Source organism: Penaeus monodon, chromosome 24 (assembly GCF_015228065.2).
Source record: "Penaeus monodon isolate SGIC_2016 chromosome 24, NSTDA_Pmon_1, whole genome shotgun sequence".
NCBI classification, from domain to species: domain Eukaryota; kingdom Metazoa; phylum Arthropoda; class Malacostraca; order Decapoda; family Penaeidae; genus Penaeus; species Penaeus monodon.
In genome coordinates, this window is record NC_051409.1 from 16,023,343 (window position 1) to 16,024,506 (window position 1,164).

Here is a 1,164-nt window from a genome sequence, read left to right on the forward strand (position 1 = left end):
ATGGAATTTCCCTCCACATCAACCCCCGCCCTGAACGAACACAGTTACTGCACACTGAGCCCTCTCTACTCACAGGTCTGTCGGGTGATCGTCTGCGCCACCAGGTACAGCAGGAAGTACACGACGAAGGAGATAAGAGTCACGATCACACCCGAGACGAGGACGCTAGCAGGTCCCCAGGCGTCGAACTCCTGCAGAAGAATATTGATGTTATCGTTAGGATTTTGGGCAAGGGAAAGGAGGAGAGGGAGACGTGAATGATAAGGAAAAGAGAGGGAAAGAGAAAGAATAGTAAGAGGAGAAAAAAAAGGCCGGCAGAATAGAAAATGGGAAAAATGACAAGAAAAATTGTTTTTATTTATCAATCTACGACTATAGCAGAATGATATAGAGCAAATAACACGATAACTAATATTTTCAGCTTCTTGGAAAATAGCGAAAAGAAATGAAAGCTCTTGTTAAATTCATTAACGTGGGGAATGTTGAAATGTAAACACAACAATATCAATTAAGAAAACCCTAAAGTTAATTCATTTTTTCCCCTTTTATCTTTTCTTGGACCAAAGATACAGTAAAAAGGTTGGTAAGGAGTACCTAGGCAGAAATCCGAATAAGAAGCAGATGTAAATGATTATATATCAAGATATGATATCCTCAACTTATCGGAAATTGGAAAAATAATCAATAACCTGCCAAATATATCCTCCCCTCAGAAAAAAAGTATAACTGATTGTATCCGCGACCAAAGGTGTTGTCAGTGCGTTTATCAAATATATTGTTTGTTTAAATTTTTTATCTTCACGTTGACGCACTACAGTAGCATAAACGTGAACATATCGGTGATTATATTATAATGAAAGTTAAACTAACAAAATTATTGGATAAAATATTTGAATACTAACAAAACATATAAAAACACCTTTGGTCTATATTTTCTTACACCCTTCTAATTACGTTCATATTTCAGTCACTTCTCACTTCATAAGATTACATTTACTTTTCTATTCATTTTAATTTCAATCATATGATAATCTCCTCTAGCTACAGTAGACATATTTTGACTGGAGGACTGAAGTGACTTACGTGACCGATGATAACCGGCATCAGCATTTCTCCGGCGGCGGCTGTCACGACCAGGATGCTTGTGATGGAAGCTGGAGAAAA

General features: G+C 37.4%; 1 protein-coding gene across 1 annotated transcript in view; it reads right to left on the reverse strand.

Moving 5' to 3' along the window:
- The window catches only part of LOC119588993 (major facilitator superfamily domain-containing protein 4A-like), a gene marked incomplete at its 5' end in the record, with an annotated part of 28,487 nt that overhangs the window by 999 nt on the left and 26,324 nt on the right, over window positions 1-1,164 (reverse strand). The window contains 2 exon segments of the mRNA XM_037937593.1: window positions 74-191; window positions 1,084-1,154. Of these exon segments, the coding sequence (XP_037793521.1) occupies window positions 74-191; window positions 1,084-1,154 (189 nt within the window).